Genomic DNA, 14,695 nt, shown 5'->3' on the forward strand with positions numbered 1-14,695 from the left:
ACTTAGGATGCATTTGACTACAAGGAGCAGGAGGGAATTTTTGGGGGGGTTGGAGCTGAAGAGTTGTTCTACATTTTGACCAGGATGGTGGTGACACAATTATGTGTGTTTTTAAAAACTCATAAAAACACCAAAAAAGGGGGGTGAATTGTATAGGATCATGATATCTCCATGAAGAAAGAGTTACCTGCAGTAGAGATGCCATTAATTATACCACGGAGCACAGAGGTGACAGCGTCTATGAGTAGCTGCCTTCATCCTAATCAGCTATTTGCTATCTCTCCCACTTACTATGAAAATCTGATTGTCCTGCTCACACTATAGCCTTCTTCTGTAAGAAACATTTAATTAAGTTTCTTAGAGTCTAGAACACCAGTGGGGCCTGGAGATTCTTCTCAGAATGATGCCCATGGCTCTTCCAATGGGCTTCTCTTACTCCCTTTATTTTATAGCTCTTGCTTTTTCTTTCTTCCGTGAAAATTGAGTGTCATATTTGTAAGAAAGATTTCTTTGGACAGTGGTTTCCAAACCTCTTTTGTATTATGACTCATTTTAAAAATAATATTTGTTTGAAACTCTTGAGTAAGCAGATGACCAGGGGTCACGCCAGGCCCTGTTCGCATTGATGTCTTAAAATTCCAGCACACTTAACTTCTCTAAGTCTACTTGTTTGGAGGGGCAGGTAAATCTCTGCTTTTGAAGAAAGAGGAATCCTTTTTTCTGATGGCATTATTCAGTTAATTTTAAGAAACGTTCCATCATTAATCACAATGCATACATTAAGCAAATACAGCATTTTGTGTGTGGAAATTTCCTCTCTTAAAAGCTTTGGGGCTGGGGCGCCTGGGTGGCTCAGATGGTTAAGTGTCCGCCTTCGGCTCAGGTCATGATCCCAGGGTCCTGGGATCGAGCCCCGCATCGGGCTCTCTCCCTCTACTGTTCCCCCTGCTTGTACTCTCTCGCTCTCTCTGTCAAATAAATAAATAAAAATCTAAAAAAAAAAAAAAAAAAAAAGCTTTGGGGCTGCTTTCCATCTTTACACTTAAAATTATCAGAAAATGAAATTTGATTATGTTTTGATAGTAGAACACTACAAAAATGCAGATCTTGCTCTAATTTAAAATTGTTACCTTTGCATAAAATCCTTGAGAGAAGTAAAAGCCTTGCAGGAATATAAAATATCATTGTGTGCCTAGATTTAACTCTTAAATTTTCTTCATATTGAATAAATTACTCACAGGTTTTCTTTCTGAAGCACAATCATCGGAAAAGAAAATTACAAATCTACATTACACAAAGTACAAAATATTTTGGTGCCAAACAGCAAACAGTTGCTTAGTACCAACTATGTGTCAAGAGATAAGTGTGGAAGATAAATTGAGTAAGATACTCATGCACCCATATCATAATAGGAAGGAAAAGACACACAGGCACATTCTAAAATTCTGAGGTAGAAGTATTGTTTTCATTATAGAGATTTCACCAGAAGAGAAACACGTGCTATGGGGAGCGGAGCCTTGATTCAATTAGTTCTTGATGGTTGGGGAAGAACACTGATGGAAAAAATTCAGGGAGCAGATGAAAAGATATGAGGAAAACCACATGCATCATAAAGACTGTGCTTTTTAGTTAACTGGTGGACTATAGCAGAGGGTATGTGCAGGGAAATAATTGGAGACAAAGCTTAGAAAACAGCTATATTGGGCATAGGACAATATCTTCATCATTGGAGCTTGGTAAATGTCCATGAAATGATTAACAGGTGGGAGTTGAATTAGGATCTGTCTTGAATGCTAGGCCATAAAATTTTGGGCTCACTGACAGCAAATATGTCCCTTCTTTCCTATTATCCAGTGCTTAGCCTAGTGGCTAATAGGACTAGCTGGTAAAATGCTAATATATACTAGCTCAATTAATCAATCAAGGTGAAGGTCTTGGAATAGAATTACATAAAATCAGTAATTTACAGATGTAAACCTTTTTGTGAACACTTAATCAGATGCTGTGTGCATTTATTATTTCTAATGTCTATTAAAAATCCCTCATTCTGAGTGGCAATATCAACCTCCTTTTGTACATGGGAAAACTGAGTCTCAAAGAGGCTGAGTGACTTGCCTTCGGCTGTTTAGTTAATTAGTGGAAAAATTGGAATTTGCAACCAGGTTTGTCATGAAAGCTTACATACTTATCCTTTACTCTGGTTTCAGTGAGCTAGATGGATTTGGGAAGTAAAGGATGAGGGAGCAAGGGAGATAGAAGAGTCAGACAATTACAGCATGAACTGTTAGGGCTCCAGCCTTCCCTAACCGTCCTTCCCAAATATCATCCCCATCCCCTTCATGCTCTGTCTGTGTGCCGTGTTGAATTTCTTCATAATTACCCACCACAATTTGTAACTAAATGTGCATTTCATCGCTCCTTTATTTACTATTTGGATCCCATGCTATATTTTAAGTTCCATAAATATGGAGATCAACTCTGTATTATTCACTGTTGTATCCCCCAGAGACTAGATTAGTCCATGGTATGCAGTCTCATGGGGAGAGAATTAAAAAAAAAAAAAAAAAGAAAAGAAAAAACTAAACTAAACTAAACTAAACTTTGGAGAGCAGAATATAAGACAAGAAACAGACAAATCAGTATTCCAGATGGCACAGCTGTTCCAAGCCTGGGTAGCTAGGAGAATTGTTCTGCCTTCAACTATAAACAGGGGAGTTAGGGAGTCAGGTTTCTTTTAGAGACTGGAATTGGGGAAGGAGGTGGTTTGGGTTTAGAAACCAAGATTTCATGGTGACAGCGGGAGACCTAAGCGTAGTAACTAACAGTTAGAAAAGTGAAAAGCCAAGCTCTAGGGAAAGGTCAAAGCTGAAGCTGTGGACCATTGAGTCCTCCCTCCAGATGGTAATTAATGACCAGGAGTCAGTGAGCTCTCTGAGGAAAAGAGCAGCACCCTGAGGACAGAACTAGAGGGAATATTCCCAGTTAGGGCATCGGAGGATGAAAAGCTATTTAGAAAGAAAGACCTGTCCTCCCCACTGCCTCCCCCAACGCTCCCAGACCACTCGGAAGTATCTTGCAAGCTCTGGTCAAGTGCAGTCTCCCGCCAGCCCTGCCACGGGTAGAAGCACCCACTCCTCCTGGGTGATATCTGTCCTGCGCTGCTGCCACTGATCAAAGCACCTGTGTTCTTTATCATAGTCCTGTGAATGTTTGTTCTCCCCTATTATAGCTTAATTTTCAAAAGGGCAGTGATCATTTTGTTCATCTTAATATTCCAAGTGTCAGATATCTAAAGATTTCAACGAAACTTCATTGACCAAATATTGACTGAAAGAGATTAGAGGAGGAAAAAAAGAGTGGTACATCATAAATTATGAATAATAAAACATTGTCAACTGTGGCACAAAGATCAAGAAAATGTTCCGATGGAAAACATTGTCTAAATTGTACTGCATTCTCGTGACAATAGCTATCCTATATCACTTGCCTACTCTGTGAAGAGATTAGTCCTTTACAAACATTTTTTTCCAGAGTCTATTTTATTTATTTATTTATTTATTTATTTATTTATTTATTTATTTTAATTTAAATTAAAATGGCCAACATATAGTACACCATTAGTTTCAGATGTAGAGTTCGGTAATTCATCAGTTGCATACAACACCCAGTGCTCATCACATCACGTGCCCTCCTTAATGCCCATCATCCAGTTACCCCATCACCCCACCTCCCTCCCTCCCGCAACCCTCAGTTTCTTCCCCAGAGTTTTTCGTGGCTCTTATTTGAACCTTGGAACAACTTTCAGAAGGGGCTTCATTTGTCCTCATGTAAGAGATGCAGAAATTAAGTCCCACAGGAGTTAGAGGACTTGCCCAAGTTTACTCAGTAAGTGATAAGGTGGCATAGAATTCCAGTTCTGCCTCTAAACCTCTGTGACTAACCAACCATAAGTTACTGTCTTTTCCAACCTAGGTTACTTTTTGAACAAAGATTTAAGGCATTGCTTAGATGTGTCCAGGTTACTAAGAGTTTATTTCTCCCTCCCCATTCTATGTCAAAGGTAAATTTATGTAATTTGGATCGCTCTATAAAAAAAGAGAAATCACTGTAAGATAGAGCAGATAGATCTTTCTTCAATGTTTAGGACACTCCTGCATTTCTAAGAGAAAACGTGTCATTATTACTTCAAGTTTGTGAACACACAATACATTCATGATTAGCTCTTCATCTGAAATAAGTAAACCTGAAACTAAAAACAGCAGATAAATAAATGAGCCATTGAGAACCTGGTGAGCTTTTCTCTTTTCCCCCTCAGAAAGTGACTCTCTCAGCAGGGAGATCATATTCATAAGGCTTCAAAATCATTAGACTTTCAAGTATGTATTCTTCCTTCTAGCATTCCTGTGTCTCTGATGGTTTGTCTAAACCATTAGACCAAAAGCTCTTCACAGGTTAAGATTGCCTAACATGTGATGCTAAGTGGTTTATTGAAGGCTGAATTTTTATTCTCTTTGCTTATTTGGCTTTTCGTATACCTGGGAGAAGAGGAGGCAGGGTGAGGGCAAGCAGGAAGACCAGGGGGAGAGTTACATGCTGCTCCGTGTGGAAGTTACATGCCTTCAGATCACATCAATTGATTGTTAACAAAACTGAGGCTGGAAGCTAGTGAGTGATTTAACCGAACAGACAGTAGGCTCAGGACTGGAACTCAAACCTCCTTACCACCCAGACCAGGGTCCTGAGAGAGAGACATGAATAAATGCATAGACTGCGATTCCTTAGACACAAGCACAAGAAATTATGTAATTTTACCAACTTACAATGGAGCACCGGCTAATGGGGGCTTTGGAATTGGAGAGCCCAGCTCAAATCCTGCTTCTCCACTAACTAGGCAAATTAGTGACCCCTCTAAGCCCATGAAAAAGAGAAGAATCATTGTTATGATAGCTAATATTTATTGAGAACTTGCTATACGTTCTCTTGTTTTAAGCACATTACATATATGGGCTTTCAATTCTACCTTGTATGTCTAGAGGTTTAATTCAGATAATATCCTAAGGCCTTAGCCCAGAACATTCTCAATAAATGTAGTATTATTTAATCAAGAATATCGGTATTAATTATCTTGATTAATGAAATGTATGGGGCAACTTTAATTGTTAACATAATCAAGTGAACTATTTCTTTAATTATGATGAATAAAATTCAAATTTTAAAGTTACATAGTGAATACTCTCATCAAAACTCTCTTCAAAATATTTCTTCTAAAGCATTGAAAGATTTAGGTTTCATTTTAAATTCCACTTCTTTTTTTCTGCCATTTCTATTTCCTCCGAAGCAAAGATATACCGTAGAGAGGACACTCTGTATCCCAGGGGTATGGACTAGCCAAACAGGTAGTCTTTCTAGCATTTTCTACCGAGTAAGCAGATCCAAAAAGCTGTTGACTTTCCTCACTGCTAGGATAGAACAGAACAAGGTCTTTGCGTATTTTCAGTTATTATTTACTTTAAAAATAGGTACAAAAATACCCTTAAAGTAGAAGACTTGACAGACTCATTTTCCTGCCCTCATTTCTCTGTTGAAGAAGTTAAATGCAGGAGAAATCCAGCAAGTTAGCCAGCTGCGGTCTCCATCGGCCTCGTCATGAGGCAGTGTCTGTCACAGCTGTGGGCATTTCACAGTGGGAGGTGACAGGCTGAGGCCTTTGCGTGTCTCTATCTCTTCCTCCCAGTGTTTCACCAGGAAAACATGCCAACCCAGTCACCACTTTCTGAAAGACCCAAATGACTTGTCTCTGAACTCTGTCCCCTTCCTAAGGCTGACCTTGGGCAAAAATAGTTCATATGCTCTGATAAATGACAGTTGCTTTCTTTTGTTGACATATTTTGTTGCAACCATAATTCTATGTGCTTTGAATATATAGAAAGTAGAAGACGTCCAGTGGCTACCTTTTGAGGAGTGAGCTTTGAAATGACTAAGAAGTGATTATAGTCGGGGTGTTTATTATACTACACAGTAAAGTATAATTAACTAGGATGTTCATTTGATGCCTCCATTTTAAGTCTCTAATGTTCTTATGGTTCAGAGTGAAGGAAAACTTTGTTTCACTGATGGGTGTTCTAAATGTTAAAGGTCACGGACAGGCAAAGAGCAGAGACATGACAATGTGGGTTTCTTTCAGTGTTAACACAAATAGATGTAAAACCATGTTTTTCTTTGAGAAATTCAATACTGATAATATTTGCCAAGTGGATTAATTTAATTATTATAATATACACCACAAAATGTTCCTTCTCCTTAAGGAAAAGTGTCACTTCAGAATTTCACTCATGAAAAACAGCTTTAAAATGGAGGTCCATAGGAGTGCCTGGGTGACTCAGTTGGTTGGTGTCTGACTCTTGATTTCAACTCAGGTCATGATCTCAGGATCATGAGATTGAACCCCACATCGGGCTCCATGCTGGGCATGGAGCCTGCTTTAGATTCTCTATCTCCCTTTACCTCTACCCTTCCTGCTCATGCTCTCTCTCTCTTAAAAAAAAAAAATGGAAGTCCATAAGAAGGTATAGTTATATTAATAAAAATGAGGTGTCCATAACTTTTGAGAAACATACGCCAACTTAGAGTCATTTTGCATGGGTTATGGAAGGCAGCATAATTAAATTGTTTCACGTAAAGACCTTGGTACCTTCAAAACCAAATCCAAAGCCAGTTTCTGAGCAACTTGGGAAAGAAACTCAAATCTCTCTGAGCCTCAAGATCTTCACCTTCAAAAGAACAATTTCTGTGAAGATCCTTATCTTTAAAATAACTTCTACCTTGTAGCATTGCAATAAGGATTAAATTAAAAGGTAAAAAAAAAAAGATAGAAGGAAAAATTTAGCACATTTTCCAGCACATTCTAAGCATACAAAAAATAGTAGCTGTAACTATTAATACTACAAAATGCAAAACCAAAATCACACCTTAGATTAGAATATTTGCTAAAGACAAATTGTCTTCACAGATCTGAAATGCTTTCAATCCACTAATTTCAAGTGAAAGCATTCAATTTCCTGTCTCCCTTTGTAGTTAATTACAAATAAGAATAGTGAAAAGAGGATAACCTGCTATCTGCATGCCACAGTGTCTGACACTTCTCACCTCCCTGAATAGGCAGTGATCCTACCAGGTGAGTATTATTGAAGTCAGCTGCCCAAATAACCTTGGTAGAATAACCAAGAATGGTAGAATAACCATTAATTACTAAGCTAGGATTTCAACTCAGACCCCTTGTGCACATGTTCTTAAACTTTTATTCCATGCTGGAAGTGAAAGTGATTAGCAGTGAGGAGTGGGGTGGACCAAGAGCCTTTTTCTACTTTAAATAAAGTGAGTCTAGATTAATAGTTCTCAGTTTTGGAGGGTTGGAATTGAAATTCCCTTACACTATAAAAAAAGTATTGGGGATCTCACAAAGCTTTTGTTTATAGCGGTTATACTCGCTGACATTTTTCAAATTATCAATTAAAGCTAAGAAAGGTTTTTTATTATTTATTTATTTTAAAATAATAATAATTTTTATTTTAAAAATGCTTCGAAAACAATAATAAACACATTACATGTTAATATGCATATTTTTAACTTTTTATTTAAATTCCAGTTAATTGACACACAATGTAATATTGGTTTCAGGTGTACAGTATAGTGATTGAACACTTCTGTTCATACCTGGTGTTCATCACGACAGGTGCACTCCCTCATCCCCATCACCTATTTCACCCATCCCCCCAACCCCACCCCGCTGATAACCATCACTTTGTTCTCTATAATTAAGTCTATTTCTTAATTTGTCTCTCTCTCTCTTTTTCCCCCTTTGCTCATTTGTTTTGTTTCTTAAATCCCACATATGAGTGAAATCATATGGTATTTGTCTTTTTCTGACTAACTTACTTCCCTTAGCATTATACTCTCTAGATCTATCCATGTCGTTGCAAATGGCAAGATTTCATTCTTTTTTAGGGCTAATATTCTGTTGTATGTTTACCACATCTTCTTTATTTAAAAAAATGGCTAAAATGAACAACACAGGAATTAATATGCATGTTTTTTATGTAAAATAAAAATGTTTTTTAGAAAAAAAACTCTTTTAGTGAGAAGAGGAGCGACTTCATTTTACAGTTTTAGCAAATCTCCTTAATGTCCCACTTGACATAAGGCAGCCAGACTCTGCTGTTGGCTTCTGCATGAGGCCAATTGTGCCCTGACACCTGGCGTGGGTCCTGGAGAACTCCACAGGAAACTTAAGAGACCATGACAGTGAAATGGACAAATAAAGTCTTCCTGTTACTATAAAAATAGTTTGACAGCTGGCCTCCCTGGAAGATCTCAGGGACCCCTGGGGGCCCAGCCAGTGTTTTGAGAACCACAGTTTAGGTAAAATCTGCAAGAGAACCAAGAAGCTCTGTTGCCAACTTTAGTCCACAATCATAGTCCACGTTCATCATTCAGTTACCTGCTTGTCCACTATGTGGCTCTTTGTACTATTCTAGAAAAGGACAATAGAAATCTGTCATCTCTAGTAATAACAAACATTGAGTGGGAAAAGATTTAAAAGCAATAATACTTCTCAGCAAAAACAAAAAGTATTATGGAAAGATGTGTCATAATTATATTTGGTTAACTCACACTGAGACAAAAATTCATGTGTTTTTATCTTTACAGCATAAGACAATCCTTTGTTATACAGCTGAAATGTAATTGAAGTGTCATTCTATTTTGTGGCAATAACCAAACTGATTAAATCTATTCTATTGCTTAAGTGAAGGTAGTGAGTCAAATATTAGCAGATGTGTACCCTAATAAAGTAGAGGACCCCAGGAGAGCATTGGAAATCTCACATAAGATGCGAAAAATCTTATACACTGTTTGGGTAGTGTTAAAACACATTAGAATTTGAATTGTGTGGTTATTCATGAGATTGCATCTTCAAAATATCTTGTCTCAGAAATATAATTTTTCTTCCTTGCATTACAATCCAAGCCCAGAAACCAGTCATTTGTTAATATTTGGGTTTTATTTGATTCATGTATTCAAATTTGTTTTGCTTTACTGTACTGTTTCAACATGGAAAATGATTGTCATGATGCACTTTACTTATTCTTAATAATTTCTAAACTTAACATAGTACCTTGGGTATTCTGTAAGAATTGAATCCTCTTTCACAGACATGTTGGCAAAGCTAAAGCTGAAGGAATATCATTTCAGTAGCAATATTGCACCAAAAGGAAAAACACTTTTTTTTTAAGATTGAAAATATTCATAGAGTGCACTAGCACTAAAATGAACTTTGATCCTCATTATCAATTGAACCATACCCCAAAATAATCATTTGAAGTTTCCACACGTTGGACATCATTGAAGTTTCCAGATGTTGGATTTGATGACAGAAGAAAGATCAGTATTAACATCAATGTATTCCTCTAAAACCAGCTCCTGGTTGAATATTTTACACATTCTAGAGGTGCTATTATCATGTAAGTTTTTTTCCAATATCCAGATGCTCTGAGGTGAAGAAAACACCTACAGGTTCTTCAGAAAAGAGCTGCTTGTTGAAATAGAAAGCCTGGCCGTGTAACACTAAGAAGGTTTTCTCGATTCCCTCCAGGTTCTTTGCAGCAACAGCCTGCTCGAGTCTACAGACTACTGGCTACAGAATCAAAGGACGCCTTGCCAGATTGGTTTTGTGGAAGACAAGTCTGAAAACTGTGCTACCGTAAGTAAACACAACTCTCGGGGTATACTTTGAGAAAGCAGGGAGTCCGGGACGTGTGCTCATGCTAAAGATGGAAGTTTCATAATTCATTAAATACAAGCTTAGGAAAGTATCATTTTGGAAAATGCATAACTGGTTTGCACAGACCGTTAACAAAATAGCATGCTGAGCTCATGTTTCTACTCTCATTTTGCTCATTTCAGTGGGTAAATTAATCTGATCAATTCTCTGAAAAGGAAAAATGATGTTTATATTTTCAAAACTGACTGAGAAAACGATTCAGCTATAGAACTGTATGATGAGAAATAAGAGACCATTCAAGAGCCCTCTTGGATTCTTTTCAATATATTTTATAACTGCTGCTAGTGGGTTATTTTCCAACACGAAAATGGTGTAAAAATGTTCTACCATTCTTATAAGTTATAGTCATCATCTGAAAACCTTTCAACCTAAGAAATGTACAGGTATGCATTTTAATATACTGGAGCTGAGCTTTACATACAAAACCTTCTTTTTCAAGGAAGAGATGTTCTTATAAGCAAAATTCTTATCGTAATATGTGGGTACATATTGACATGAGAAATCAACAATATGATTTCTTTTTCCTGTTCAAAGATGCTCTTTCCTCTATGTTCTAATTGAAATCACCTCGCCCTTATGGGGTCATAATTAGAGAGATTGGGGAAGAGTATTTCCAAAGCGGAGAGAAATGTAATTCTCATGACTAAACTGAGAACTTCAGCTCTGAGCTATTCTGGGAGGTAAGTTGAATGCCAGCATTTTTGTTAAAAGAAAAAAAAATTAAAACAAAAAAAAGAAGGAAGCTGAAAATGGGATGAAGAAGCTTTTTATATAAAATGGGCAGAACCAGATCTGGCAGACAGAGGATGTAAAACATTTCACACCGCAGAGTCTCGTCGCACAGGGAAAGCAGAGTCCATTCAACAGACTTATTTCAATCTCTTTGTTTAGGCAAATGATTTTAATCCCACTACTTTTAGGACTTTTAATCCCTTATCCAGATAACTGGTTGCTGTCTAAAAATCTTTGGGGAAAACAAAAAGGATTAGGAGGCGAGTAATTTAATAGTGATACCTCCTTTGCAAATTTACTTCTGAGGTGAGTTAGAAAATCCAGACATTTGTGGATACAGATTTCTAATCACACAGCTGTCCATTGTAAAAGGGAGAAAAATGGAGCGTAAAAGCTTTCCAGCTACATTCTGGAAAAAATTGTTCTCCAAGCAGCTCCTGCATTAAGAAGTCTCCCACCTGGAGGGGCGCCTGGGTGGCTCAGTCTGTTAAGCGTCAGACTCTTGATTTCGGCTCAGTGGTGATCTCAGGGATGTGAGAGGGAGCCCTGAGTTGAGCTCCACGCTCAGCTGGAAGTCTGCTTGAGATTCTCTTCCTCTGCCCCTCCCCCCATTCTCTCTCTCAAATAAATAAATAAAACCTTTAAAAAATGAAGGCTCCCACTTGGAGAAAGCAGGAAAGTTGGGGCACTAAAAATTGTGCGGTGGAGGGCAAAGAGGTCTTCTCAAAACTTTCTGTTTTTGGAATCTGGATTAGAACTCTGCAATTAAAAATGTTTAATTTATAGCCAGGTTCAAGATTACCATTGGATCTCCCCAAGTGAAGAGAACTCTCCTCCCACTCCCCACCAATCCCAATGGATTCAAATTTGGACTTAAAACCATATGACTTCCTTCCTTAATTCTTTGTCCCTTTATAGTGTCAGATGACATCAGTGAAGTTGAGCTTTTACGGTTCTTTCTATTCTTTCCGAAAGGGGAAAAATCCTAAACACTAATAAAAGACATACTGGAAGATTTGTTTTCCCACAATGTTTATAAAAATTGTCCATGACTCTAAAGCTAAAAGAAATTTCAAAATCCCTATGGTAAAGTTGCCAGCCCCTAATCTCTCCAAAGTATCCTTTAGCCCCATTTTCTTAAAGTGGGAGTCCTTTCTGTCTTTCTGACTTGGCACAGATTTCTAGGGTGAGAAGAGAAAACAGAGTCCAAAGTTAGACATTGCTGGAGGGAAGCGATTCTAGAGGGGAAATAGAGGTGAGCCATGGAGATCAGGACCCGGACCTCTTAATCAAACAATACATAGGGAGTGGCCAAAATGGTCAGGGTTTTGGGGTTTTGTTTTGTTTTAAGATTTTATTTATTTATTTATTTATTTATTTATTTATTTATTTATTTGACAGGGAAAGAGAGAGCACAAGCAGGGGGTAGCAGCAGGCAGAGGGAGAGAGAGATGCAGACTCCCCGTTGAGCAGAGAGCCCCATGTGGGGCTTGATCCCAGGACCCTGGGATCATGACCTGAGCCGAAGGCAGCCGCTTCACCGACTGAGCCACCCAGGTGCTCCTGGGTTTTGGGGTTTTTTGGTGTGTTTTTTTTTTAGGGTTTTATTAATTCATGTACTTAATTGCCTTTTAAAAACAAATTCTTCACAGCAGAATGAAAGTGAAAGGTATAATTTAAGGGGAAATTATTGTATTTCAAAATAATATCTTTATTCAGGTTTCATTTAAAATTCAGTTTAATAGGGCGCCTGGGTGGCTCAGATGGTTAAGCGTCTGCCTTCGGCTCAGGTCATGATCCCAGGGTCCTAGGATCGAGTCTGGCATCGGGCTCCTTGCTCAGCAGGGAGTCTGCTTCTCCCTCTCCCTCTGCCTCTCCCCCCTGCTTGTTCTCTCTCTGTCTCTCTTGCAAATGAATAAATAAAATCTTTAAAAAAATTCAGTTTAATAAAATCATCCCAGATCAAAAAATCTCTATTCAAATAACCAGAACAGAATCTGAGTAACCTGTAGCAATATTGGTTCATATTTTATCGCTTTGTACTCTGTTCATAGCTCTTGTGTTAATCGTTGCTTCTTTAACTGATTTCTTCCCTATCAAAATTAGCAGCCAACTTTTTGAGATCCCATTTTAATTGACTTGGGATCCAATATACTGCATTCGAAGTGTCTGGACTTGTAGTTTTTTAGAACTAAGAACATCAGCGTACCAACATTTTCTGAATTCGAGATGTCCACTTAAAATTTTTATTGAGGGACAAACTCAGACTTGGAAAACCTTCAGGGTGTGGTGCTCCTGGGTCAGTATGACTGTTTGTTCTCAAGCATCAAGCGAAGAATTTTTTGGTTATTATTTCAATAGAGAACTGCATTCATTTCACAGCTAAAATGAAGAGCCTTAATGAAGAGTAGTTTGACGTAGTCAGAAATATGATAGGCACACCAAACAGGAACAGCTTGCCAGGAAGTCTGGCTCAAGAAGCCCTCTAAAAGTCACCCTTAAAAGTTTTTCATCAGGTATCCAATATAAACAATTTGCTTATGTTTTCCTAAATAGCATTCTCTTATCAAACTATATAATTTCATTTTCTTTCTAATTTGCCATTCTGAAAAAAAAATTAATACACTTACTTTAACCTTCGGGGTCTTTTTTTTAACCTCATTTTTTTTAAAGATTTTATTTATTTATTTGAGAGAGAGAGAGAAAGAGCGAGCAAGGGGAGGGGTAGAGGGGGAGGGAGAGGGACAAACCAACCCCGAGCTGAGTGCGGAGCCCAACAATGGACTCCATCTCACAACCCCAAGATCATGACCTGAGCTGAAATTAAGAGTTGGACGCTTAACCAACTGAGCCATCCAGGCACCCCTAACCTGATTATTTAAAAGAAAGAAATGTGGAGAAGGGTAATGGAATTGGAAGCCAATTTCAAACCCAACAGCTGAGACATTATCTTAATAGAGGTCCTTAACACAAGGGGTAGGAATTAGACTTTTCAAGTCTCTTGACTTTTTTTTAATTAAAAACTGATTTAGTTTCTTTTTAATCTGCTATTACCCTTTGCTATTCACTCAAATTTATTTTTTTTTATTTTTCAGAAACCCTCGTTTTAATGCTTCATTAAAATTACCTTGACAATTCACATTATTTCTTTTTTTAATTTAATTTTATTTTATTTTATTATGTTATGTTAGTCACCATACAATACAGCATTAGTTTTTGATGTAGTGTTCCATGATTGATTGTTTTCGTATAACACCCAGTGCTCCATGCAATATGTGCCCTCCTTAATACCCATCACCGGGCTAACCCATCCCCCCACCCCCTCCCCTCTAAAACCCTCAGTTTGTTTCTCAGAGTCCATAGTCTCTCATGGTTCGTCTCTCCCTCCGATTCCCCCCCCTTCATTCTTCCCTTCCTTCTCCTAATGTCCCCCACGTTATTCCTTATGTTCCGCAAATAAGTGAAACCATATGATAATTGACTTTCTCTGCTTGACTTATTTCACTTAGCATCATCTCCTCCAGTCCCATCCATGTTGATGCAAAAGTTGGGTATTCATCCTTTCTGATGGCTGAGTAATATTCCATTGTATACATGGACCACATCTTCTTTATCCATTCATCTGTTGAAGGGCATCTCGGCTCTTTCCACAGTTTGGCTATTGCAGACATTGCTGCTATGAACATTGGGGTGCATATGGCCCTTCTGTTTATATCTACTGTCAGACTCTTTTGTTACGGATCATTTTAAGATTTGGCTATTACTCTGCAAATAAATTATACCCTCTAGGGTGCATCTTAATTGATGAATCACAGTATTTGAAAATGTGTTACATTTTCCTTCAATTTTTAAATAAACAAATTAAATTTTCAGGCAGGCTTCAACATCCCACACATGATATTGCAAAACTAAGAAGATATTTGACAGCTGTTCCATGAGTCTCTGATGTCAATGCAACCCAGTGGCAAAAATGACAAAATGATATCTTGGATGACTGCTCTTTATTCTATATTATTTCTCCAAATATTTCTATACCAAGTCTGTTATGAAATTTTAAAAAAAGGTAAGTTAAGGAAGAGACAAATACTCCACTTGATAAGCTGATCTATGGAAAAATCTAGACTT

At 37.8% G+C, this 14,695-nt stretch overlaps 1 protein-coding gene across 7 annotated transcripts in view; it reads left to right on the forward strand.

Annotated features, from left to right (window-relative positions):
- Nucleotides 1-14,695, forward strand: part of SPHKAP (SPHK1 interactor, AKAP domain containing) — a 171,872-nt gene that overhangs the window by 47,559 nt on the left and 109,618 nt on the right. For all 7 annotated transcript variants that reach the window (XM_073877597.1, XM_073877599.1, XM_073877606.1 and 4 more), the window contains one exon: nt 9,650-9,757. In XM_073877597.1, coding sequence (XP_073733698.1) covers nt 9,650-9,757 — 108 coding nt within the window. The remainder of the gene's footprint in view (nt 1-9,649; nt 9,758-14,695) is intronic.

The sequence above is a fragment of the Callorhinus ursinus genome, unplaced genomic scaffold (assembly GCF_003265705.2).
Source record: "Callorhinus ursinus isolate GAN/ISIS: 27379988/994484 unplaced genomic scaffold, GSC_fseal_2.0 scaffold2, whole genome shotgun sequence".
In the NCBI taxonomy this organism is placed as follows: domain Eukaryota; kingdom Metazoa; phylum Chordata; class Mammalia; order Carnivora; family Otariidae; genus Callorhinus; species Callorhinus ursinus.